The sequence below is a fragment of the Acinonyx jubatus genome, chromosome D2 (genome assembly GCF_027475565.1).
Source record: "Acinonyx jubatus isolate Ajub_Pintada_27869175 chromosome D2, VMU_Ajub_asm_v1.0, whole genome shotgun sequence".
NCBI lineage: Eukaryota > Metazoa > Chordata > Mammalia > Carnivora > Felidae > Acinonyx > Acinonyx jubatus.
Window position 1 is genome coordinate 44028058 of NC_069393.1, and position 24215 is coordinate 44052272.

At 48.3% G+C, this 24215-nt stretch overlaps 2 protein-coding genes across 15 annotated transcripts in view; one reads left to right on the top strand and one right to left on the bottom strand.

Annotated features, from left to right (window-relative positions):
* SHLD2 (shieldin complex subunit 2) overlaps positions 1-13225 on the top strand; it is a 94004-nt gene extending 80779 nt beyond the window's left edge. For all 7 annotated transcript variants that reach the window (XM_027062484.2, XM_027062483.2, XM_027062485.2 and 4 more), the window contains one exon: positions 697-13225. In XM_027062484.2, coding sequence (XP_026918285.1) covers positions 697-896 — 200 coding nt within the window. In that variant the 3' untranslated portion in view covers positions 897-13225. The remainder of the gene's footprint in view (positions 1-696) is intronic.
* Positions 4655-24215, bottom strand: SYT15B (synaptotagmin 15B). 8 transcript variants are annotated; one of them, XM_053207462.1, is made up of 9 exons: positions 24076-24215; positions 22963-23158; positions 22323-22465; positions 20836-21122; positions 19141-19311; positions 18395-18515; positions 17300-17602; positions 5650-5728; positions 4655-5188 (listed from the first exon to the last, which is right to left on the bottom strand). In XM_053207462.1, the coding sequence occupies exons 1-8, from the start codon at positions 24080-24082 to the stop codon at positions 5676-5678; spliced, it is 1281 nt and encodes a 426-aa protein (XP_053063437.1). In that variant the 5' UTR covers positions 24083-24215; the 3' UTR covers positions 4655-5188; positions 5650-5675. The 8 variants fall into 8 exon arrangements, 6 of the variants coding, with proteins under 6 accessions (XP_053063437.1, XP_026918289.2, XP_053063433.1 ...); XR_008292261.1 differs by lacking the exon at positions 4655-5188 and adding an exon at positions 16546-16894 and having other exon boundaries at positions 5712-5728; XR_008292260.1 differs by lacking the exons at positions 4655-5188; positions 5650-5728 and adding exons at positions 15424-15534; positions 16546-16894.

The window sequence follows — 24215 nt, forward strand, 5'->3', positions numbered from 1 at the left end:
AGAAAGAAAGAAAAGTATCATTAAGAGAATTCTCTCACTTCCAAAAATTTGTGATTGGCTGCCCAGGAGTCTGTAGACCCGATCCAAGAAAGGCTGGTGGTGTGGTCAGGGAGCGAGTGTAGCTTGACATGTGCCTGGTCAGTCTAGTATGGAGGCACCCCGCTCAATAACTGGATTTGGTGTCCTAAAAAAATAAAAGGAAGCCTATAGGACAAGTGCAAACATAGAGTGACATAGCTATATCTATAATTTCAGTATTTTTGTGTTATGAAGATTTGATGCTCATTGCATAGCTGCTTCAGGGTTTTGTTATATAAATTTATACATATGATAAGGGCTGTAGACTGGATAAATAAGAGTTCTTTTCTGACCCGGACACACTCTTTTGGTCTCAGACTTGACTTAAGAAGATGTTAATGTCCGCTCTTTCCACTGTTGTTTTAAGAAGCCCTTAGCTGTGCCGAGTAGGAACTGCCGTCAGTCTGAACAGCCTGTCTGTGAGCGGCAGGAACTGTGAGTCATCAATTCTAGAGTATCCTCAGCGCCCGTGACTAGAAGGAGAAGGGGTAGAAAGAGAACTAACTGTAAAGTGGGTTCGGGGCTTGAGAAACCAAGGGGAACAGTGAACCCTTAGCCCTGTGCGTTTCCGTCGCCCGGAAGGGACGCTGAGGCTGTGCGCGTTTCCTTGTTCCGCAGCCCCTTCGTCAGAGGTCACGTACGGCATGGTCGCCGCGGACCTGTTCCACGCGCTGCTGGCAGGCGGAGGGGCGCCTTGTGCGGTGAAGCTGCAGAGCCTCTTTGTGCTGGATGAAAACAGCTTCCCCTTGCAGCAAGAGTTCTCCCTCCTGGATGTCTATCCGGACGGCACAAAGCCCGAGCCCAGTGCCCTTCTCTGAGGCCACGTGAGGAAATCGCAGGTACTTCAAGGAGGACCGCTGGAATGATTTGCGTCTTGAAATGAATGTCTGGCAGGGCTTTTCCTTGGGTTTTGAAAAAAAAACAAAATTTTTTTTTTTTTAACAAAGAGAATTGTGTTCAATATATAAATTGAGAGTTTTTTTCAAAGAGAATTCTGCGAGGTTTTCTGTTTGTTTTTTGGCCTTTTCCTTTCCTGCTTCTAGAGGAAGGCTCTAGCAATAAGGGCAACATGCAGCAGTGTCCTGGGAATTAAAGGCTTGCTCTACGGGTCCCTGCGCCATTCGAAAGCTATACTAAGGCCACAGGACACAGATGAAAGCCATTTCCTTGGGAGTTGCTTTTCTGCCATGCTTACAGACTCTCCGTGCTTTCCCTTAGTCCTGCTTGAATAAACTGTCGATGTGAAATGATTTCCTTGGTTATAACCACACATGATAATGGGTTAGTTTGCCTAAGCCTGTGTTTAGACAAGTTCAAGACAAGCATGTCTAAGAAGAAGCATTTGAAAATGAAGGCAACAAGATCCTGCTTCAACTCCTTTTATAAACGGCGGAAGAGAGCCACGTTGCTAGTTCATCTCTAGGATCCGATCACCTTACTGAACTGACATAGTAACAAACACCCATTTGTGCTCTCATGGTTGTAGAAGGAGCTCGTGTCAAGTGGTCGTCACTGATGAGGAGATGGTGCTCGACCCGGACGTTTGCAGTACACTGAGGGTTAGTAGAGCGATAATACTGCTGGAAAATAACTAAATTCATAATTAAATGAACCAGTTTGTTTTTCCGTGCATGTACTTTTAAAAGTTCTTTTGGTTCATTGAAATTGTTTTCTCTAATTCAGGGTTTGTTAGATTTTTTTTTTAAATTTGGCTTTTCTAAAAATGAACCTCAGGGCTTTTGTGATCCTCCCAGAAATAAGATGCAAAAATGTGTGTGAGAGAGTGCACACATACAGAAGCACATCTTTCCGTGGAGGAGGTCAGTAGTTTTCAACAAATCCTTGGAGGGAGCCTTGACCAAAAAAAAAAGGGGGGAGGGGGGGAGGGGAGGAACAGGTACTTTACTTGGTGAGTTAATTCCTGGGAAAGTAAAGGGATTAAATGAAATGATTGCTAAGGTTTTATCCAGCACCCAGTAAGGTGGGTACAAAAAGAGTTGTCCCCATGTGTAACTGGAGATAGTGGAATTCAAACAACAAAACACTTGGCTCTCCCGGATAATTCATGTGATGGGGGATGAGTCTCAAGCCCAGAGCTGATGTCTTCTAAGCCATGCTCTTTCAGTGATAACCACAGTAGAAGCCAATCCGGAGTTCCGATATAAAATGCGCCCAGTCAGTGTAAGCCTACCGAGAGCACTATTCTCTTAAACTTGCCCTTCCCCACTTTGTCCTCAAGAATCTGCCTAATCCTTTTATCAACCAAAGCATAGCTCCCTGGAGTAGATGGATCTTCACACCTTGTTGGGAAGAAGTCTTTAAGCCATTTCAAGTGACACCAAGAACAGCAGGTCACACTAATCTGCCTTCACAGAGTTGGGTACATAGTTCATGGGTTAACACATATTTCCATGAACCCTTATTTAAGCTGAAAATGACTTCCTTATGTCCTGAGGAAATTAGCATCTATTTAATTGGGATCAGGGGAGCCACAGCTCCCAGGTATATTCCTTACCTGAGATGTACAAGTAGTTGTATTTAACCTACTCCATAAATGTTTATAACATTCACTTGGGTAGCCTAAGAATGGCAGCCAGTCTAGCATCTGTATCTGGCAACCCCATTGTAGACATTTTAGGCAAATCTAATTTTTCATCTTTGGACAGTCCAGCCGAGAGGGACAGTTCTCCCGTCTTCGAGAACCATTCGTACTTGGTATTAACCGACAGCTTCTCCAACAGCTGTTAGAAGCACTCACCTTTCTCCACACTAGTGACATCTGTGCTAAATCTCCTTTTATATCTTGGGGTGTATTTTAAGGGGTGGGGTTTCTGATCTTCAAGAGGTGTAACAAAATTGGACACATGATTCACCCTGCAGACTTTTACTGAGAATTCACTGTGGTCACGGAACTGGGAATTTAAAGACAAATAAGAAGGCCTGCTTTTAGTGAGTCCATAGGCAAGCTGGTGAAGAAATATTTAAACAAGGGGCGCCTGGGTGGCTCTGTCGGTTAAGCGATCAACTTCAGCTCAGGTCATGATCATGTGGTCCATGAGTTTGAGCCCTGTGTTGGGCTCTGTGTTGACAGCTCGGAGCCTGGAGCCTGGTTTGGATTCTGTGTCTCCCTCTCTCTCTGCCCCTCCCCTGCTCATGCTCTGTCTCTCTCTCAAAAATAAAAATTAAAAAATTAAAAAAAGAGAAATATTTAAACAAAAGTTTATCAGTGTGGAAAAGGCAAAAGAAGTCATAGAAGGATGGGTTTATTTGGACTCTTGGTTGCAAATGATAAAAACCCAACTCACACTAGCTTGAGCAAAAACAAGGGGAAGATTTACTGGCTCACATAACTGGCTTAAAGCACAGTTGCATCCGTTGGCTTAAATTTTGTGATCTGGTTACCCCAACCCACTAATTCTTTCTTTTCCTTCCCTTCAGTTTTTCCCATTGTTTCTTTCCTTGCCCTGTTCTCTCCTGCTCTCCCATCCCATATTTCCTTTTCCCTTTCCTGTCCTTTCCCTCCTGTCATCTTCCCCTTCTTTGTCTCTTCCTTCCTATCTTTTTTTACTTTTAAGTTTATTTATGTATTTTGAGAGAGAGAGGGAGACGAGGAGGGCAGAGAGAGAATCCCAAACAGGCTCCACACTGTCAGCTCAGAGCCTGATGTGGGGCTCAAACTCACAAACTGAGATCATGACCTGAGCCGAAATCAAGAGTTGGTCACTTAACTGACTGAGCCACCCAGGCGCCCCTTCTGTCTTTCCTACCTATCCACATGGAGAAAAGATGGCTGTAGGAAGCCCCAAACTTTCTTCTTTACAGATGAGAGGAGTGCCTGGATGGCTCAGTCGGTTAAGCTTCTGACTTCTGCTCACGTCATGATCTCCTGATCTGCGAGTTGGAGTCCCATATCAGGCTCTGTGCTGACAGCTCAGAGCCTGGAGCCTGCTTTGGATTCTGTGTTCCCACCTCCCTTCTGCCCCTCCCCCACTCATGCTATGTCTCACTCTGTCTCTCAAAAATAAATAAATGTTAAAAAAAAATACAGAATGAGAGACTTTCTTTTTGTGAGTATCCACATAGCAAATTTCATGGAAGGACTCTGAATCTCCCCCGGTAACCAGGGGTGGGTGGGACACTGGGTTTGAAAGAGCTAGAACCACATAGGATGAAAGAAGCCTTTCCTTAATGGAAAGAGAGTTCTAGGCAGATACAGACGTGTTGCTGCAATGGAAGATCCAAGAAGGCTTCAGAGGGAAAATATTTAACCTGCATCTGTAAATACGAGATGTGTTCACCACGAAAATGGTGCTGTGCGTAAAATCGCATGGCATATTTGGGAAACAGAAAGTCTTGAACAAATTAAAATGTCACTATTTTAAATGGCTGGAATGAATACACAGAAAAATAACCTTAGGAAACCAACCAAAAATATATTGGTAATATATTAATTACATATAACATAAACTAATTAAATGTAACATGAACTTAAAAAATTTAAATGTAGTAATATACTACTACATAACAATAATATATAGTTCTAAATATAGTAAAAATAATCATGCTTACAGATAAAGCCAGAAACGTTTATTTATTCAAAGGAAATGATTTAAAAACCATGAAGGAAATAAAAGGGAGATAAGAATCCATGAGACATTATACCATATTCCTGCTGTTTGAAAAGATCTGATATGCAGAGTTGATTCAGTGTTAACCAAAGTCCCTGAGGGATGGCATATAGAAGTTGATAAATTGATTTACAAATTAGTTGAGAAGAATAAAAAGGAATGTAAACATTCTAAAAACCATTGAATTGTACACTTTACATGGGTGAATTGTATGGTTTGTGAATTATATCTTTATAAAGCTGTTAAGAAAAGAATAGGCAGGAAAAAAAATTTAAAGCTAAAACAAACAAAAATAAAGTAAGCAAAACAATGAAAAAGACCCAGGGTTTTGGTGTGTACAGTGTATTAAGTGAAAAATCACCTTAGGAAATGGTACCATAGGGGCGTCTGGGTGGCTCAGTCGGTTAAGCATCTGACTCTTGGTTTTGGCTCAGGTCATGACCTCACATTTTGTAGGATAGAGCCCCGTGTCAGGCTTTGCACTGAAAATGAGTAATTAAGACATGATGGTATTAATATAAAGGTAAAGATTCATTAATGTAGCAGAAGGAGCCCAGGAATACACCCAAACATAACATGGATGCTTGATTTATTCCCGAGGTGCTACCGCAGACTAGTGGGGAAAAGGATAGTCTTTGCGATACATGGTGCTGGGGTAATTTGGTATCCTTAGGGAAAAAAAAAAAAAGAAATTGAACCCCAAATTATAACTTATACAAACATCTATTTCAGGTACATTCTATATCGAAATGTGAACGGAAAAATAATAAAAGCTTCTTGAAAATAGTATAGAAGAATATCTTCATGTTCTCAAGGTAGGAAAAGGGTTAGAAGGTGGAGGAGGGGCAGTAAAGTATCATCTAAACTGAGAAGGCGCTTTGAGACCAGAAAATGAAACAGGCAGCTCCATACAGTTTACACAGTTTTATTCAGGGTAACTTACTGATGCGGGAATTGGGCGGGTGATGATCAGAGCCGCACAGTGATTCTCCCCAAGGTCCAGACCTTAGTCCACGAATTTTCTAGAGTGAAAGGATGTGCAGAGAGCACTGTGGTGAGGACAAAGGGTCTAACACTTAACAGAACTCGTACCACCATCTGTGCCAGAATGAGGCAGGGGCCGGGGTGGGGGTGGGGGGAGGTGGTTAGAAACTGTTATCTCTGTTAGTTTTCTAAACAACTTCAGGGAAGACCAGAACAAGTCTTCCCACATTCTGGTCGGGGCATACTTTAACCTCCAAAGGGCTGAATACGCAGCCCGAGAGAGGTCATTGTGTGGACAGGATGGAGGGCCGAGGTGGAGTCAGAATTGTCAGCACTCCTACAGAAAGACTTCTTAAAAAGAGGACCAAAAACCATCAATATAAAAGATGGCTTCAAGGGGGGCCTGGGTCGCTCAGTCAGTTAAGCAACTGCCTCTCAGTTTTGGCTCAGGTCATGATGTCATGACTGTGAAATCGAGCTCTGCATCAGGCTCTGCACTGGACTTGGGGCCTGCTTGAGATTCTCTGTCTCTCTCTCTCTCTCTCTCCCCGTCTGCCCCTCCCCTGCTCTCTCTCTCTCTCAAAAAAAATTGTTTAATTTCACTACATTAAAATTAAAAACTTCTATTTATCAAAAGAAAGCCATAAAACGGGAGGAAATCAACCACAAATATATTAGTAATTAAAAAAAAAACCAGAATGGGAGAAAAAATTTGCAATACATCTAATCAAAATGAATTCCTACAAATCAATAAGAAAACCACAAACAACCCAGTAGAAAAGCAGGTAAGATCCATGAGTCAGCACTTCATAAAGGAGGAGACTCGAAATGACAAAGTAACATATAAAACATGTCCAGCCTCCTTCGCCATCAGCAGAGTACAAGTTAAATCCACAATGAGGTACCTCTACATACTAAAAGGAATGACTAAAATAAAAAGACTGACAATACCAAGGATACCAAGTGTTGGCAAGGATGTGGGAGCGATGGAAACTCACACTGTTGGTGAGAATGTGAATTGACTTTGGAGAACAGTCTGGCTTTATCTACCAAATTGGAAGATATGCAAACCCTATGATCCTGCAAGTCTACTTCTGATTTTATGCCCCCCACCAAATACATAATGAATTCAAAACATAATGTGGAGCGAAAGAAGCCAAATACAAAGGAATGTGTCCTTTCCAATTCCTTATATAAATTTTGTAACAAAACAAAACAAAAAAACCTGTAGCATTTAAGGCTGCGTAGTCAGGTAGTAAAAGCAAAGAAGTGATTTCCACAAAAACTAAGTTAGTGGTTATTTTGGTGGGGCGGGAGAGGTGTGTTTGGGCGGGGGCACAAGGGAAGATTCTGGGGAGGCTGGTTTACCAGTTACCAATTTCCTAACCACTCCACATCCATCCTTACTTAATACATGCTCTGCAATGAGTACGCTGCTGAACAGTAGAGGGCGCGAGAGGCACACTGCGGGAGGCAAGCGCTTTTCTTGCTAGTTCTAGTAGCTGTGCGTCAGTCACGATAAGGGTGTGAGGACACTGGATGGCGCTCTGCGCCTGCCACACGGCCCGAGCTCGCGGTCCTTAGGCCAGCCACATTGAACCCATGTCTGGCCTGTCAATCATGTTCCCATGACCCTCCTGACCTCGAAACCAGAGCTTCAGCCCTCTCTCCACCTTCTGGAAATTTGTCTCATCAGGTTAGTTAATCAGCAAACTCGTAAGAGCATGTTATCGAAACAAAGGGAAGACAAGAATCAAATCTGGTCACTTGCAGGATTATACATTAGTGGAGATGAGCACATAATTTACACAAATGGAAGGGAAGGAGGGGGGAGAGGGAAGAAAGGAGGAAGGAAGGAGAGAGAAGAGAGGAAGAGAGAGAGGAGAGAAAGGGGGGGAGGGGAGGAAGAGGAAAGGGAGAAAAAGGAAAGGTGGAGAAATGCATAGCCTCACTAGCAGCTAAAGGTGCACGAACAGAAACGGCTTATCTAATAGGCACACAAAGGTCCTTTAACACGTCCCAGGCGGTGGGACTTGATGGCACTTTGTGTTGCCTGGGTCTTTTTTGGGGTCTCTCTGGCAGTGTGTAACAGTGACACCATTTCAGACAACTGGAATCTGATAGAAATACCAGCTTCACCACTTCCTGGCTATAGGGCCCTGAGAAATGGCAACCCCTCCCTGATGCTTGCATTTATCCTTGTTTTTAAAGTTTGTTTGTTTGTTTGTTTGTTTGTTTATATCCATTATGTTGAAACTATGGGATGTAATCTGCAAACCACTTCATCCTTTTTTTGTTTTTTCCCCAGTGACCCATTCGAACCTGCTCGGCAGGTAGCTTCTCCCTGCCCTTTGGATAAAAATCTGGGGTGAGGCCCATGACTTTTTTGATCACTCTTAGATAACAATAAATTTTTCCTGTAACTTCTGCTTAAAAAAAACCAAACAGGCTGTGTTCAGCGCTTAAAATGTCCAATCTCATGTAGTCTGAATTCCCAACTTCATTTAGAGTTTGAGCTTCCCCTTCCCTCCTCCCCTCACCCTGGCTCCTGCCTGCAGGAGGCTGCCACAGGAAATGGGCAGGTAGCACTGTTTTCCTGTTTCTCCATCTTGTGCTTTCACATCTTCCCCAAACTACTAACAGAGGCTCCTGGCTGTCCTAGCAGGGGCAGGGAAGGGGCACGGCCAGGAGGCCACTGAAGGGGCAGGAGAGGTTCTCCGTGACTGGTACGGTTATGAGCTGCAGTACTCACGTGGGGACTTCAAGAGCCTCCTTGCCCTATGGATCCCTCACCTAAGGTCCCCTTGACCCAGGTTTGCCCCAGAGTGTGGGATGGCACACAGCACCACCCCCAACCCCTTTAAAGGTCTTCATTACATTGTCTGGAAATTATACTTCCCAGACACTCTTATGAACAGTGTTCCAGGTTGAGTTTGCCAAACGTGAGATAATTGGGTGAGACAAGAAACGGGCACCTGGGTGGCTCAGTCGGTTAAGTGTCCGACTTCGGCTCAGGTCATGATCTTGTGGTTCGTGAGTTCAAGCCCTGTGTCAGGCTCTGTGCTGACAGCTCAGAGCCTGGAGCCTGCTTCAGATTCTGTGTCTCCCTCTCTGTCTCTGACCCTCCCCCGTTCATGCTCTGTCTCTCTCTGTCTCAAAAATAAACGTTAAAAAAAAAAGAGAGAGAGAAAGCAGAAAGAGGGTAAAAATCATCCTTTTCTTCCTTTGACTCTGAAACTTAGGCCAGCAAGATGCTCCAAGCTCCTGCAATAATTTGGGCAAAAAATGCTACAGTGAAAAATCAGAAAAAATGTAACTGGCAGATGGCTGTGCAAATTCTCGTCACTCATCACTACAGGATAGTGAGTGGGCAACAGCGGCCGAAATAGAGGATCTGAGGTTCTCGCCTTCACCGAGAGCACCTGTGCAGCCAAGCACAGGACCCTGGAGTTCCCCACTGCTAGAACATATCAGCAAAGTGCATTGAATTATCACCCCAATTCTTGACCCCTCTTGGCAGCTATGTCCAAGGCTATGTTGCTTACAGTTCCTCTCATAAAAAGGCATAGTTTGCCTCCCTGCCCTTTGATTTTGAACTTTTGAACATGCCTCAGCCAACAAGATATTAAGTAACAACACAAGCAGAAGATAGAGATGCGTTTGCCCTTCTGCCTTCTCCAGGAAAAGAACCCTCTCCTGGGTAGCTGCTGCCCCTTGGACTTGTGCTCAGAATGAACAAACACAGAGCAGGCCTGGGTGAGGACCTGGAGCCAGGCAGACCTATTGTTTGAAAGTGAGTTGCCTAATCTAGATTGGCTCACACTCAGCTGGCCATAGATGGATGAGAAGTAAATGCTCATTCTCGTGTGACACTGAGATGTCATGATTGTTTGTTATGTGCCATTACTGCAGAAACAGAGGACATGAGTGGTGTTTCTCCTTTTGGCTTCGCCAGCCATCCCAGGAACTGTGTAATCAAGTTCCCTGTACAAACCATTGAGATGTTGTGATTGTTTGTTATGCACCAGTACTGCAAAAACAGCTAACTGATACAAGCAGCTTCTCTCCTTTTAGCTACACCAGCCTTCCCATGAACTGTGTAATGAAATTCCCTGTATAAAATCAGTCTTTGAAGAACATTCATTTTCTGGGAATTCTGAGGAAAAAAATTACTTTTCTGCTTGAGACAGAACGATGTTCGTGGCAAGAACCCCTAGAAAAGCTGAATAAAATACAGAAAACCTCTTTTTAGTTACCGGGGAGCTGCTAAGTTGACAAGCATTTGACAGGCCATGATCTCATAAGAAGGAAAACACAAGGAGGTGAGCTGACATTCTGTGATCCACTTTTTCCTTCAGGAAACGTGCTGATTCCTGTTAAGAGGCTGAGCATTTGGCCAGAGAGCTGTGGCTATGAGACAGAAAAGGCAGCTGAGTGTCTGGAGCTGGAGAGACAAGAAATTGGAGATTGGGGTCGCCAATGCAGCTAGGACAGAAGGGGCCAAGATGTTGAATAGAAAGGAGGTAGAAAAGTAATTCTGACACTTAACGGTTTTCCACTTTGAGGCATTTGCTGAATTATGAAGCTGTGAATTAATTTATGCAGAAAGCCTATGGAAGATGTCAGGTCCTTTCCTTTTCTTTCCTTTCCCTTCCCTTTCCCCTTCCCCTTCCCCTTTCCTTTCCTGTTGTTCCTTTTTCTTTTCTTTTCTTTTTTGTCTTTTCCTTTCTTTTCTCTCTTTTCTTTTCTCTTTTCTTCTCTTTCTTTTTGTTCTCTCTCTTTCTTTCTTTTCTTTCCCCTGCCTTCCTCCCTCCCTCCCTCCCTTCCTCCCTTCTTCCTTCCTTCCTTCCTTCCTTCCTTCCTTCCTTCCTTCCTTCCTTCCTTCCTTCCCTGAAAATAGCATGATACTAGGGAGATAAAAACTAGAGTTCAGGACCCACCAAGGAAGAGGGGCCCACTGAACACAACAGAGTCTCCTTTAGTGATCCAAATAGTACCCTTGGAAGACTACCCTCTAGAAATGTGGGAAAACCAGAGGTGGTGATAGAGCCTTACAAAAACTGTAACCCAGACTCCAGTGAGTTCATTACAGGACTGGATTAAGGTGACCTCTCCCCATTCTGGCGGCCAGAGGATATAGTAAACCCTCTCTGGAGGAATAATGTCTCCTGGGGCTACTATAATTTCTCATAATGGTCAGTATTTGACAGTATATTGCCAGGCATACCAAGTAACAGGAATAAAGGGAGAAAACATACACAATAAAACTGGCCCACTAATGACACAGATATTGGTGTGACTGACAAAATAGAGACTTTCATCAAAGAACTGGAATTATTACAAAGTATCAAATGGAAATTTAGAACTAAAAAAGTGCAGTAATCGGAATTAAGTACTCAGCATATAGGTTAACTACAATTAGACTTAGTGGAACAAAATTTATTGAAATGTAGGAGGGCAGTATAAAAACTCTAAGCTGAAGCAGAGACATAAAGAGAATGGAAAATACAGCAGAGTGCATAGGAGTCCTGTGGGAACTGACAGAAAGATCTAATATGTGTGTAATTGGAGTCTCAGAAGAAGAGGAGGGGAAGAATGGGGCAGAAATCATATTTGAAGAAATATGGGATGAGAATTTCCCAAAACTGATGAAGCTTTATTACTCCCAAGGTGGGTAAATAAAAAGAAAATTGCTTGTAGGCACACCAGACTCAAGCTGCTGAAAACCAGCAACAGAAAATATTAAAAACAGCCAAGGGTGGGGAGGAGAGGGAGATACATTAGTTTCAGAGGAGAAACAATAGCACTGATAACTCACTTGTCAACAGAAACGATGGAAGCAAGAAGACAACGCATACCATTTTTAAACTGCTGACAGAAAGACAATGTCAGCCTAGAATTCTACTTCCACAAAAAATCCTTTAAAAATGAATTTGAAATAGACGTTTCTACTCAAAACTAAGAAAATTTGCTGTGAGCAGATCTGCACAAAAAGAAATACTAAAAAGAAATCTTTAAGTAGGAGGAAAATGATCTCGGGTAGAATCCCAGAAATGTAGGAAAGAATAAAAAGCAAAAGGAAGAACAACTATGTGGGTCAATATAAATGAATATTGACTGAACATAGCAATAATAGTAATGTCTTGCTAGGTGTAAAATATATGTGGAATTAAAATGAATCATATCAATACCATTAAAAAACAGGGGGAAATAGAGATTGAGTTTTCTAAGATCAGAACATTGTCTGGGAAGTGATTAAAAGGTAAGATTTGTCTTAGACTATAATATACAATAGATATAAGTTGTAATCTCTAGGGGAACCACTAAAGGAATAACGAACTGTGTAAGTAGCGACATACAGATGGGAAGTGGCAGGATTAAAAAATGAATTAATGCAGGAGCACCTGGGTGGCTCAGTGGGTTAAGTGTCCAACTCTTGATTTTGGCTCAGGTCATGATCTCATGGTTCATGAGATTGAGCCCCTCATTGGGCTCTGTGCTGACAGTGAGAAGCCTGCTTGGGATTCTCTCTCTCTCTCTCTCTCTCTCTCTCTCTCTCTCTCTCCCTCTCACTCTGGCCCTCCCCCCATCAAAATATGTAAATAAACTTTAAGATTAAAAAAAATGCAGTTACAATATGAATTAATACAAAAGAAGGCAACAAAGGAGAGAAAACAAAACAGGACAAATGGGAATAAATAGCAGTAATTACATGTAAATGAGCTAAATACACAAAAGACAGAGGTTGATAGACTTGATTATATTCAAGAGATAATTATGAGAACATAAGAAAGTTGAAAAATACGGGGAAAAATGGAGTGTTAGAGCTGTTTCACAATAATACATGGCCTAATCCACCAGAAAAAACAACTGAAAATGAATATGAGCCTAATAACACAGCCTCAAAATATACAAAACAAAAATTGATAAAACTAAAAGAAGAAACAAACAAATCCACAATCACAGTGGGAGACTTTAACCTCTCTCCATCATGAATAGAAAATATACCTTCCTCCCCCCAAATCAGTAAAAATAGATGATTTGACCAATCTGATTCATAAACTTGACCTAAGAATAACACAGGACACCTGCTCACACAGAATACAGATTTGTTTCAAGCGCAAGGACATTGCAATAAAAAAAATTATAGAAAAATCTCTTATGAACATAATTGCAAGAACACTTAAAAATGTAATAACATGTCACCAGACATTGTCCATACCCATAGAATGTGCATCATCAAGAGTAAACCGTGATGTGAACTGTGTTTCTTAGGTGATTATGATGTATCAATATAGGTTCATCAGTTGTAACAAAGGTACCACTCTAGTGAGGGATGGTGATAATGGGAGGAGGCTATGGATGTGTATGAAAAAAATCTCTGTATTTTCCCCTCAATTTTGCTGTGAACCTAAAACTGCTCTAAAAATGTAAAGTCCTAAAAAAAATAATTTAAAAAATGATGTTGGTATGTAAGGATATTAAAAAGTAATTAAAAACATAATAGCAAATAAATCTAGATTTTAAAGAAATAAGTCCAAGTACTACCGTGTGTGTGTGTGTGTGTGTGTCCACACAGACATACAGACAGACAGAGGAATACAAACACCACTGGCTTCTATTACAAGAATGTAAGTTTGGTTTGAAATTCAATTTTTTTTAATGTTTATTTTTGAGAGAGAGAAAGACACAGTGCAAGGAGGGGAGGGGCAGAGAGAGAGAAAGAGAGGGAGACACAGAATCTGAAGCAGGCTCCAGGCTCTGAGCTATCATTACAGAGCCTGACTTGGGGCTCAAACTCATGGACCACGAGATTGTGACCTGAGCTGAAGTTGGTTGCTTAACCAGCTGAGCCACCGAGGTGGCCCTGGTTTGACATTCAGAAATCAGTACAATTCATCACATTAAAAAAAAGGAGAAAAATATGATTAATTGAAAAGACGCAGAGAAAGTATTTGATAAAACAACGCTATGATAAAAAAAACTTAAAAACATTTTTATTTATTTATTTATTTATTTTGAGAGAGAGATCACAGGGAAGGAGCAGAGGGAGAGAGGGAATCCTAAGCAGGCTCCAAGCTCAGTGCACAGAGCCTGACAAGGGCTCAATCCCATGAACCATGAGATCATGACCTGAGCCAAGATCAAGAGTCAGATGCTTAACCGACTGAGCCACTCAGGTGCCCCATAAAAAAAACTTAACAAATTGAGAACACATAATCATGAGTAGGTTAAAGGTCCAATAGCAAATATTCCACGTAGTAGTGAATATTGAAAGCTTCCCCCCTAAGACTAAGAAGGCTACCTGCATGCTCTCCCTACTGGCAGCCAGCACTCTCTGGAGGTCCCAGCCAGTGCAATTTGGGTTTCCGTCTTGTACCCTGTAACCTTGCTGAGCTCGTTTATTAGCTCTAACAGTTTTTGACAATTCCTTAGCATTCCCTATAGACAAGACCATGTCATCTGCAAATATAGTTTTACTTCTTCCTTTACAATCTGGTTGGTTTTGTTTCTTTTTCTTGCCCAGTTGCCCAATCACTGCAGTTTGATGAGATAAAGAAGCCATAACGATTGTGAAGGAAGAAACACAACTGTCGTTTGCAGAGGTCATAGCTATATGCAAAGAAAATACAAAGAATCTACCAAGTATTACAATTTAAGTTATTTTAGTAAAACCACTCAATAGAAAGAGTCCACATAGTAAAGTTAATAGAATCTCTACATACCAGCAAACATAAATATAAAACATCTAAGAATCTAGTGAAAGATGCACAAAAATACTTTCCTGAAAACCACAAAATGGTTTTAAGAAAACTTGCAAAAGACCAAAAGAAACGGAGGGATATACCATGTTAATGGATTGAAGATTCAGTATTGTAGGGATAAAAAATGGCCCCAAACTGGTCTGTATACTCCATGGAAATCAGTCAAACTCTAGCATTTCTTTGGTGTGGAAACTGACAAGCTGATTCTACAATGCTTTGTGGAAATGCAAAGGCCTTCTTCATTCTGCAGGGATCACCTGGAGGACAGGATTGAGACAACTCAGGTCACCTCTCGCTCGTCCAGTGGAAGCACTTGTGTGTTTTTTGCCCTGACCATGTCTGTAGACATTCCAGCCCAATACAGCAATCCCTTCTTCTTCCCCATCAGACCAGAGAGCCTGCCAATCTCTTGCCATTGAGAATGTTCAGTTGTGAGTCAGTTGCACCAGTTCACTCTGTCCTGCAAAGGGGATACTTAACAACTTTTCCAAGTGGCCCTGGAAAGGCCACTGATAGGCGTGAACGTCACCTTGAAAGGTAGGGTGGCTGGCACCTCTTGTCTCAGGACCCCAGGTGAAATGGAAATAGTCCCAGTTTAGCAGCCTGCTATCCAAACATATAGAGAACCCCTATCACGTGTGTGCTATGATGTTATTAGAAATTACTGGAGGGGCACCTGGGTGGCTCAGTCAGTTGAGCATCTAACTTCAGCTCAGGCCATGATCTCGCAGTACCTGAGTTCCAGCCCCACATCGGGCTTGCTGCAGTCCTGCAGTCAGTGTAGAGCCCACTTCAGATCCTTTGTCCCCCTCTCTCTGAGCCTCCCCCGCTTGTACTGTCTCAAAAATAAAATAAAACATAAAAAAAAAACAAACTAAAAACAAAGAAATTACAGGAGTGTGGGCTTTGTTGGAATGTGTGTGTACAATAAATGAGAAAAAGTAAACAAGATATTCTGTTTGGACCACTGCCAGGTAAAGTGAGTCTTTATGCATTGACAGAGATCAGATCGGAAGCGAAGTTAAAGAGGCACAAACAGAGAATAACGATGGCTACTTTCTTTTGCTGAAGTTGCTTCACTGCATAAGAAAAGAGATAACACGGGTTTAAAGTTTGTTCCATTTTCACAATACGGTGTGTTGACCCCGCAAGTTCAACAGCATTTGGGTGAAAATGCAGGTTGCCTGTTAACAGAGACAGACACGATGGCTGCTCATTACCTTGAGTACAACTTCACGGGGATCGGATGACTGTGGTTTGTGGGGACTTCCATTTTAATGAACTTCACATAGACACCTGCCACAACACAGTCCCCATAATGAAATCACTTAGGTTTATGGGAAAAGCTCTCAGCCCTGCGGGCTACGCTTTTGACCGCATGCTTTCACCATTTCCTGCCTAAAGTGAGAGCCCCAAGGAGCTGAATGCTGTCAACCAGGGAGACCACAGAAGCCACTAGAACACCTGTAAGACCAGGGGCGTGAGGCTTGGATTATGGGCAAGATGTGGCATGATGTGGGCCAGGGTCTGACCCAGCCCTGGGAGGGACCTAACACAGGTGAAGGCCTCCTCCCTGGCACAGGGACAGGATGCCGAGAACACGTCCACCACTTGGTACCTGGGTGGGCTGTTCCCAATGTTATTTCCCAGGTCCTAAAGCCAGCAAGTCTTGATCCCTGAGAGCTTTCTCTCCTGAGCTGTGGGCACGCCGTGCTGCCCAGGAATCCTGGGGCTGTTCCACACCAAAGTGCCCAACCCAACTCTGAGACTGTGCTATTTATTGTGGACCAACTGAAATCAGTGCTTTGGGCGCCCCCTGCACCCCATTATTCCCCCGGCGCAGTCTGTGTTCTCTGCTAAGCGGAAGGCAGGGAAACCAGAGCCCATATAGGTTTAGCATCAATATGCCATCAGCTTTCCGGGATGGTGGAGCCTAAGTTTCCAGTGAGCACACAGAGCTCTGCTATCGCTGAATAGAGTATTTCTTCTGAATGCCTGAGATTCTGGTCCATATCGGGACTGTGGTGCCTGGGATTCAGAACCCAGGCAGCCCCACGGGGAGAGGAGGATGGAGTGAGTCGGGAGGGTACCTGAGGCTGGTGGGTGGCAGCCAGCCACGCTGCCAAGCTGGCTGGGGCTCCCTCGTCCCTTCTCTCCTGCGTGGTGGCACTCACCGTGCCCTGGCTCCGGCCGGCCTAGCAGCCCAGCAAGATGCTGGCTGGAGCATCCAGGCCTGCGGCTGCCACAGGGGAGAGGAGAGCAGGCTCCCCCCGCAGACCCGAGGGCGTGAGCCGGGTCAGGGCTCAGTGGTGCGACAGAGGGCATGCCAGCGCTTCACCAGCTCCTTGGGCTTGCTTAACATCTCGTTCCAGTGCTCCAGCTGCTTGCCCCGGGCATACATGTAGGGGCCCACCACCACCCGGCCCAGCGCGTGGCTCTCTGCGGGGGAGGGAAAACGTCTTCACTCTCTGGACCACAGAAACCACATCACTTCAGCAACATCCCCCGTGCCTTCTCTCTCCCTCTCACTTACTCCTCCTTTTGAAGGGTGGAGCAAGCCCCCTCCCTCTCTAAGCAGGAGCTGACAGCCCCCAAAGGACCCTGCCTTTGCTCTGGAGTCGGAGATGGAAAAGGGAGCCCAGGTGGAGAGCCAGCCCTATGGGGTCACCTTCTCTGCCTCTCACCCTCCTCATGAGCCATCTTAAGCCAGCCTCACGCCAAAGAGCTGAGGGAGAAAGGGGTCCCTCCGGAAAGAAGCCCTCTTCCATCACCTTCACGCTGCCTGAACGCTCCTCCTTTGCCCGTGTCCCCAACAGCCCGGCCGGGGTGCGGGGGCAGCCTTACTCTCTCCTTCGGCGCCCTGCAGCACGGTCAGGCTGAGGCTGGCAGTGTCCAGCTCAGCGGGGTCGGCCTTGAAGCTGAAAGTCTCGCTGTACACGGGGTTGGCGGAGCCCAGGACAGCCAAAGTCTTCTTGCACTTGACAAACTTGTTGTGGTTCATCAGAGACACTTTGACACACACACCTGCGGGGCAGTGCAGACCGTGGGCCGGGAGGAGCGGGCGGGGTCCAGCCTCTGGCCTGTGGGAGGTCTGGCTGGGAGGGCACGGCCCACTCTGGGCGCCAGGACCCCCGTTGCTCACAGCCACTATAGCCAGAGGGCGTTACGAGAGGAAACAGGGTTGATTAGCGTATGGCCTCACGCCAGAGGAAACGCTGGGCTCCCTTCCTCTTCCTTCCTCTGTGCCTCCTGAATGCGCCCACGGCTCGGCTGGCCCTTGTTTACCAGGGCCTGGCACCACACGCCCATCCCTCCTTTTGGTGGAGGGGGGCCCTCTCTGCCTGCTGACTGCTCAGGCTCCCTGGGGCCCCTTAAACACCTTCTGCTTCAGAGGGCTGAATTTTTGGAGTGGGGCTCATATGGGTTTTGGATCCACAGTGGAAGGTTGAATGACAACTTGCTTACAGTGACCCAGATGCAGAGACACACAAATGGCAGACAGCCACCACCTTGCTGGGGGGGGGGTGGGGGACACATAAGGGCAGGACATTATGCTGAGCCAGAGCAGGGCCTTCGCTCCTCCAGCTGCTGGGTTCTGGGGGCTAGAGGAAGCAGCACCCCATGCTGCCTGTCGGCCCGGGATGCCTCTTCTTCCAGTCGGGTGCAGGGGAACCCTCCGTGGGGGCAAGGGGACGCGGGGTCTGGCCCTGGAGGAACTGGAGTCCTTCACAGAAGGGCAGAGGTAGAGGCGGGATCAATCTAAGGTGGGTTCAATCTAAGGAAGTGGTTTCCCACATCACAGTTGTCCACAGAGGGTGGTGAGCACTCCTGTGGTGGCTCAGACACAGGCAGGAATTGCATGGCCAGGGGCAAGGGGCAGACTCCAGCTCCCGGCCCCAAGTTCACAGGACAGAACCTGCCCGGGGGAGGAGAACTTACTGACAAAACTCGTGTCCTCCTGGAGCTGGAGGCCCTTGGCTCGAAGCACGACCACGGTCAGGCGGCGCAGGCAGTCGTTGTAGCCGAGGCAGAACTGCAGGTCTCCAAACTCAGAGGGAGGCTGGGAGGCCGAGAGGAAGGCACCCGGGTCAGTTAGCAGGTGCCGGAGGAGCCACGGTGCCTTCCCGGCAGTGCCTTCCTCCTTGGTCCCGGCAGTCAGGCACTGGTACTGTGTGGCACTTTTCTCCTTTAAGCCCACCCTCATTTGGGCTTGGGTGGGGAAACTGAGGTCTGGCCAGCTGAAGGGACTTGCTGAAGATCACACGGTAGTGAGGGGCAGAGCTTCGGACACAGACGCAGGTCTAGGGGATTCCAAAGCCTATTCCAAGCTGCCACCATCCTCTCGGGGGTCAGGAAGATAGAGGGTAAATATTTTCCTCGGTTGGACCATTTGGGGTGTCACCTTTCACAGCTGTCTGATCTGGGTGGGAATTTAAGTGTGGACTTTTTACAAGTCTCTGATCTCCAGGGCGAGAGAACCTCAGGCGGCCCTTCCCTGCCCAGGAGTGGCTCCACTCTGCCCCCTTGTCCCATGCACTTGCGGCCCAGGCCCAGAACCCTGAGTCACACCAGTAGGGGCAGTGGGCAGTAGGCTGAGGGCTGTCGCTGGCCGACAGGTGCTGGGTCACACCTGCCCACGGTAGTCTGACACACAGTGGTACATGCCTGGTGACCTTGACCTTTACCTCCAGGCTCTCAGCCTCCAGGTCTCTCCAGATGAGGCGCCGGCAGTCACCTGCCAGGGTCTCGTTTTTCAGGGGGAAGAACACCTGGCCCAGGAGCTGGTGCTTCCTCTGTCTGTCCACGTGGTACACGGAGAACCTGAGTACTCTTTGAGTGATGCTCTTGCTGGACACCTGGGGGAGATGAGGGTCTGCGCTGGGGTCAGGTGTGGAGACAGGGGATGGGATAGGATGGCGTGCTGTTCTGGACCCAGGAGCTTTTGGTGACAGGTGACTCAACCAGGGACCTGCACACCCCAAACCCAGGCATCCTCAGGGGGCCCTTTCCAGCAGCGAGCCCAGTACCCCTGGGAAGCGGGAGTGTGTGCCACAGCCTTGCCTTGCAGGGTGTGTTTCGAGGACCAGCAGCGTTCACCACTCGCCTGGACTTTGCTAGAAATATAGGACCTGGGCCCCACCTCAGGCCCATGAAGGGAATCTACCATTTAACAGGACCTCCAAGTGATTTGCCTGCACATAAATGTATAGGAGGTCTCACACCGGAGCCCAGGGAACCTGCCCGTCTCTGCCATCTGAGTTGGGCACCCCTCTCCCTGAGGCTGTGTCCTCATCTGTAATGGGGATAGTGGTTCTTACTCTTTGAGTTCCCCACGCAATCATGGGGTCTGATGTTTGGCAGATGGTCAATTAATACTGATTTGCTTCTCTTCCTCTTCTCCTTCCCCTCCCCCATTAAAGCACAAAGAGGCAGAATCAAGTTGGGACGGGGCAGGAGAGTGATGGTTAAACAAAAATCAGTTTGTGAGCGTGACATGCGGCCAGGCCAGTCAGCAAGGCTACATGCCTTCATGTCACAAGGCTTCATGCCCCGAGAAGGGCGAGGTCACCTGTGAGTTCCCACAGCCTTGGCCCCCAGCAGGAGGCTGGGAGATGGGCCCCATGCCACCCCTCCTCTCAGCTACAGCTCTCAGCCCAGAAGAAGGCAAGAATCAGGGCTCTGGCTCAGCAATCACCCTCTTCTGGATGCTGCCTGGACTGTCCTTACCTTGCCAGCCAGCCTGCTGTCCGCTCTTGAAAATGTTTGCTCAAGGCTTCAAGGCAGCTCTTGATGGCTGGTTTCCCATAAGGGGCCCCCAGTCACCTGCTCAGGCTCCCAGGTACCTGTGAGCTTGGCTCAGTGCCCAGACAGCCTCCGCACCTCCAGACCCTGAGCCAGCCCGCCCACAGGCCAGCAAACGCACCACCTGCTGCAGGATGGCTCTAGGGTCCTGCACCGGTCTCTAATAGGATAGGCAAGTTCCTGCCCCCACCCCAAGGGGCATGGGGGGCTTGCCCTCTGCCTTCTTTAGATAACCTTGCCAGAAACCTCACAGTGCTCCAAAGCCTTGGAGCACTTCACCAGAGCCCCATGGGCCAGAGCGAGGCATTCAGTAGGTGCTCCAAGAATGTGTTTTCTCGTTCTCTCATCCAGGCAGCCTGGCCAGAAGGAGCCCAGCCCTCTACCCCCTCACCTCCCTAGTCTCTGCCCTACCGCCATCATCAGCGGTCAGGACAGGGCAGGCAGGGGAAAGCACAGCTGGTGGCATCAGGGGTCTTGGGGGGCTGCAGGGCCCTGGCTAGCACAGAAGGCTGGAGCTCACCTGCACGACGTCTGCTCCTTCCCAGGAGGCCAGACCCTGTCTGCACCAGAGGCCTTACCTGGAAGATGAAGTGCTCATCAAACTGCGGGTTGGAGGTCTTGCGTTTGGTCTTGGACTGGAGGAAGCGCCGCTCGTCAGGCAGCAGATGAAGCTTCACCAGGGGGCTGCAGGTCTCTGAGGGGCCTTGCAGCCTCCGCGCCTTGATCAAGCCCACCAACAGCCGCTCGGCTTCCTGCTGGTATTCCAAGGAGAACCACAGCCGCCCCAGGCAACCTTCAGGGAAGTCCGTCTCACTCGTGTCCTCTAGGAACTTGTACAGCTCTGGGTTGATGGTCCCCACCATGCCTGTATTTCCAAGGACACAGGGGCGGGGTGGTCTGCCAGGCCAGAGGAAGGCAGGGCCATGGGGGACAGCGAGCTCTGGGCTTCACCACCCCTGCCCCCTGCTCGTCTCTTCTTGGCTGAGCCTCCAGTAGGCAGTTCACTGGCCTCTCCAGACCACATCCACCCCCTGCCCTTCTCTAGACTGAACACAACCTCTCTCTCTAGTACAGCTCCTCAGGCAGCCTGCCAGCACTAAGGCAGGGCATATCCAGGCCTGCTTCCCTCTGCGGCTCCCAGCAGGGTGAACAGTGTTCATTTAATCCCTGCCCCTTAGGTCAGGGCCTGCTTGTTGGGCAGGGGGTTCATAGTGCCCAGGACCTGACCTGGCCCCTGTCCATGGTGTTCAGAGGATGTCTCAGTGATAAAACTTTGCCTCTTCTATTCCTGTTGAAATTAGAAGGGCCTCGCTGATAACTGAGTGGTTCCTGGGAAGGTATCTTGGAAGGTGTTCAGAGCAAAGGTATGGGCAGAAAGCTGAGCACCCAGCTCCCACCTTTCTGAACTCTGGATCAGCCAACCAATCAGTCTAGGAAAGAACCCATCAAATGTTCTGCACCCGCATACCAGGGTTCCAGTCCCTCTGTTGCCTACAGCCTCTGTGACCTTGAGCAAGGCACTGTTAGCCTTCCGGACCTCTGTTTATGAATGTGCAAAATGGGGTGAGGATCTCTCCCCCCAAACAGGCAGGGTGATGTCTTACTCCACAATGGCACAGGAGGCCATATCTGGTAGAGACTAGGGTGCAGCAGGCATTTCGTAAACCCAAGTACCTGGAAAGAATGGTCACTGGGCCACTCTTCCCAAGGGAAACCAGAAGATTCTGCCCAGAGCACTAGGATCCCAAGGGAAATGGCTTTACTGCTGAGACTCAGCAGAGCCCAGCCAGCAGCACCCCTGCTTCTGTTTCACTCCTGGGGTCCAACCCAGGGGGTGGGGCTGCTGCCTAAATTCTGCCCCCAGGAGGCCAGTGGTGTGGGCTTTCCCCAGGCACCACAATCCTGGTGGTCTCTGCCCCCAGAACAAGTGGACCTGGTAATTGGGGGCATCACTGGAAGGCTGCTGGTCCAGGCTGTTTTCCAGGGTCAGGCCCATGAAACCAAATGGTTCCACCCCGGCCAGAGCAGACCCCGACCCCAGGCAGGCTCTGGCGGGAGCACTCACCAAGGTTGCTGCTGGAGGTGTGGGGCAGGAGCTCCGGGGCTGGGCAGGGGTCCCGTGGGACCTGAGCCCACTCTCCACTGTTCAGGGGTACCCAGTCTCGGTCTTGGAAGGAAGGGGGCACCACGAATGGCACACCTGGTGGCCTGTCCCGAGGCGGGAAGATGACATGTTGGTGGCAGGTGGAAGGTGTGGCTCCCACAGCCCATAGGGGTTGAGTGTCAGAGGCTGGGGGAGGAAAAGCCAGCAGGAGCCAGGAGGAGGCAAGAGCACCATTTTCTGGGCCCACACCTGCCCCCGCCTGCCCCCCACCCCCACCCGCAGCCAATACCTCTGCCTGTCTGCAGCCAGTGGGGCCAGCACTGCCTCAGCCACTTACTGGTTGTGTTCCCTGGACCCGTTACTTATGTCCTCTGAGCCTATAGGAAATAAGCTCATTCTGGAAAACGAGCTTCATAATGCCTGCCTCATAGCTTGTGGTGACAATTCTGGGGTTTCTTCATGATCGCTCCCAGCATGATGACCGCATACAGGAGGCACCCCATAAACAGACCTTTCCTTTCCCACCCTACTCCAAGGGCAATGCCACAGGGAGGGCCCTAAGCAAGGCCAGGGGCTTGCTTGGCCCCACACCCTGCCTTACCTGCTTGTCTGGGTCCTGGCGGCATATGGCGGGCAGAGCTTGTCCCCTTGTGTGCTGGACGCAGCTGTGGTCCCTGGCAGCTCCTCATAGGTGAACATGGCACAAAGCCTCTTCCAGAGACAGCAGCTCACCCAGATCAATAGCAGTAGCAGCAGCAGCCCCCCAGCGAGGCCCCCGATTACCAGGGCCACCTGCTCTGGGGGCAAAGACCACTAGGACTGTGATGCCTGGAGAAAGCCACTCCCCTTCACACCACGGACCTGTTGGGGGCAGGATTTGGGCAGCAACCACATGCCCTGAGTTGGACCCCAGGAGCGACACAGAAGCAGGCTTCCTCTTCCTTTGGAAAGCAGCTGGCCCTGGACTTGAGATTCTGGCTGAAATGAACCATTTTCTTGTGCTTCTGAGTAGAAATTAAATCTGCTCTTACCAGAACCTTTATCTTCTCTGGACTCCTATTCAGGCTTGAGAGCAAACCCGAGTGTGGGCATCATGTACGTAAGGAAAGCCCAGGAAGGGGTGATGTCCTGGTTTGCATTCCCAGCCCTATCCTTTGGGGTCCTGGAACCTGCTGAGAGGCCGAACTCACGTTTGAATTCTGTAACTGTCTCTACAACCCAATCCCTTGTTCAACCCTCTATCAAGATGAACCCTCTTAGGGGAGTCCGCTGGAGACGACGGGAGTGTGGATGAAGAAAAGGGCAGTGGGCGTGAGAAACGGAGACACAAGTACCCTTTGCTGACTGCACCCGTACAATTGCGGGGACCTGGCGGGATCCACTCCCGTTTCAGCGCCCTCTCTGGGACGCTGGCTCCCAGGCGCCTGCTGCCTTCCTCTGACAAAGAAGGGGCCTCCTTCGGGTCACGTGAGGACACAGGGCTTCCGGGGCTCTGGGGTCTGGACGAGGGGAGTGGTGAGAAGGAGACACTCCCCCCCACCTTCCTGACCCCCAAAGGTCCTCGAGGAGCGGGCCTCCCTCTCCACCTCTTCCCGCGCTAGGAGCCACAGGCAGGTGCGGGCGGCGCCCCAGCGGGGCAGAGGGGGCGGGGGGAATTGGGGGCCGAGGGCCCCCGACGCCGCCCTGGGGGCGCGGGTGGGGCAGGGGCACTTACCCGCCATGACACTGCTCGGCGGGCTGCCGGGGCTGGGGCGCACTGGTCTCCGCGCCTCCACGCGCCGCGGGACAGGCTTTTAAAGCGCGGCGGTGCCGTCGGCGGGCGCGGGGGCGGTCCCTCGTCGGGTGCTGGCGGCA

Coding starts and splice junctions, on each gene's coding strand:
- SYT15B (XM_053207458.1), bottom strand. Junction 18,516..19,140: donor TGGAGGCTGAGAGCCTGGAG/GTAAAGGTCAAG, acceptor TCGGCCTCCCAG/CCTCCCTCTGAGTTTGGAGA. Junction 17,603..18,394: donor GGAGGACACGAGTTTTGTCA/GTAAGTTCTCCT, acceptor CTCTGGCTATAG/TGGCTGTGAGCAACGGGGGT.